Below are 1401 nucleotides of genomic sequence, written 5' to 3' on the forward strand. Positions count from 1 at the left end.
TTAAGATATTCTTTAAATTTGAATTTTGCAAACTATAGTTGACTAAAACTCAAGTTCCAGTGAAATCATTTTATAAGTATAGATTTTAAAAATCATTCTATCATAAGGAATAATTATTTTAGTAAACCTACAGAAAAATCATTAGTTTATCCTCAAAATGTTTTAAAAGTGTTTATCATAGAAGTACCTTAAGTATTGATAGATTTCTCGATATTTTTTATAAAATTATTAGTGATACCTTTTTTATAGGAATTGAGCTAACAAATGATGAAATGAAAAATCGTTGTCTGCAAAAGTTGGATAATTTATTAAAACATAATGAATGAAGTTTTCAGAATTTTCCAGCAATGCCAAAGCCAACTTATAATGCAGAACAACTTGATGTTACCAATAGACTAATCCTTGAGGAATTACGTTACAATAAATGCTCTCTATCCAAAGAACATGAGGAACTTATGAATTAATTAACAGTGGAGCAAAGGTCAATTTATGACAGAATCATAACAACAGTGAAGCGCAACAAAGGAGAATTTTTTTTTTTATATGGACATGGAGGAACTGAAAAGACTTATATGGAGGACTTTGTCTTCAGCAATAAGATCTAAAGGAGATATTATTTTAACAGTTGCGTCTAGCGGAATTGTATCATTTTTATTACCCGGAGGTCGAACATCGCATTCAAAATTTGCTATACCACTCAATGCAACTGAAGATTCAACATGTAATATAAAACAGGGAAACCTTCTTGCAAGTTTGATAGTGAAGACAAAGTTAATTATTTGGGATGAGGGACCAACGATGCATAGATATTGTTTTGAAGCTCTTGACAAAACTTTAAGAGATATTCTTAGATTTGAAGATATATCTAATTTAGATCGGCCATTTGGAGTTAAAACAGTTGTACTTGGTGGAGACTTTAGACAAATTCTACCGGTCATTACAAAAGGTAACAGATAGGATATTGTAAATGCTACCCTTAATTCTTCATGTTTGTGGGCTGACTATCATTTACTAAAGCTAATAAAGATTATGAGGTTAGAAGGTAATCATGAATCAAATTTGAATGATCGAATAGAATTTGCAGATTGGATTTTAGCTGTTGGAGATGGTATGATTGGTAATTCAGTTGATGGAATTGGAAAAGTTCCTATACCTGATGATGTTCTTATTAGTGATTGTGAAGATCCTGTTTCTGCCATTGTCAATAGTACATATACAGATTTTTATTCACATTACAGTGATGTAACATACATACAGAAAAGAGCAATTCTTGCTCCCACACTTGACATGGTAGAATCAATCAATGAGCATATGGTATCGCTCAATCAAAGTGAAGGAACAACCTTCTTCAGTTCAGATACAATATGTCTTTCAGAAGAGACATTTACAGGTTTGGAATAA

At 31.2% G+C, this 1401-nt stretch overlaps 1 protein-coding gene across 1 annotated transcript; it reads left to right on the forward strand.

The window, feature by feature from the left end:
- The first annotated feature begins 549 nt into the window (after window positions 1-549).
- On the forward strand, window positions 550-1401 carry LOC107864263. The gene is made up of 2 exons (XM_016710622.1): window positions 550-946; window positions 1085-1401. The coding sequence occupies exons 1-2, from the start codon at window positions 550-552 to the stop codon at window positions 1399-1401; spliced, it is 714 nt and encodes a 237-aa protein (XP_016566108.1).

This window comes from Capsicum annuum, chromosome 6 (genome assembly GCF_002878395.1).
Source record: "Capsicum annuum cultivar UCD-10X-F1 chromosome 6, UCD10Xv1.1, whole genome shotgun sequence".
NCBI classification, from domain to species: Eukaryota; Viridiplantae; Streptophyta; class Magnoliopsida; order Solanales; family Solanaceae; genus Capsicum; species Capsicum annuum.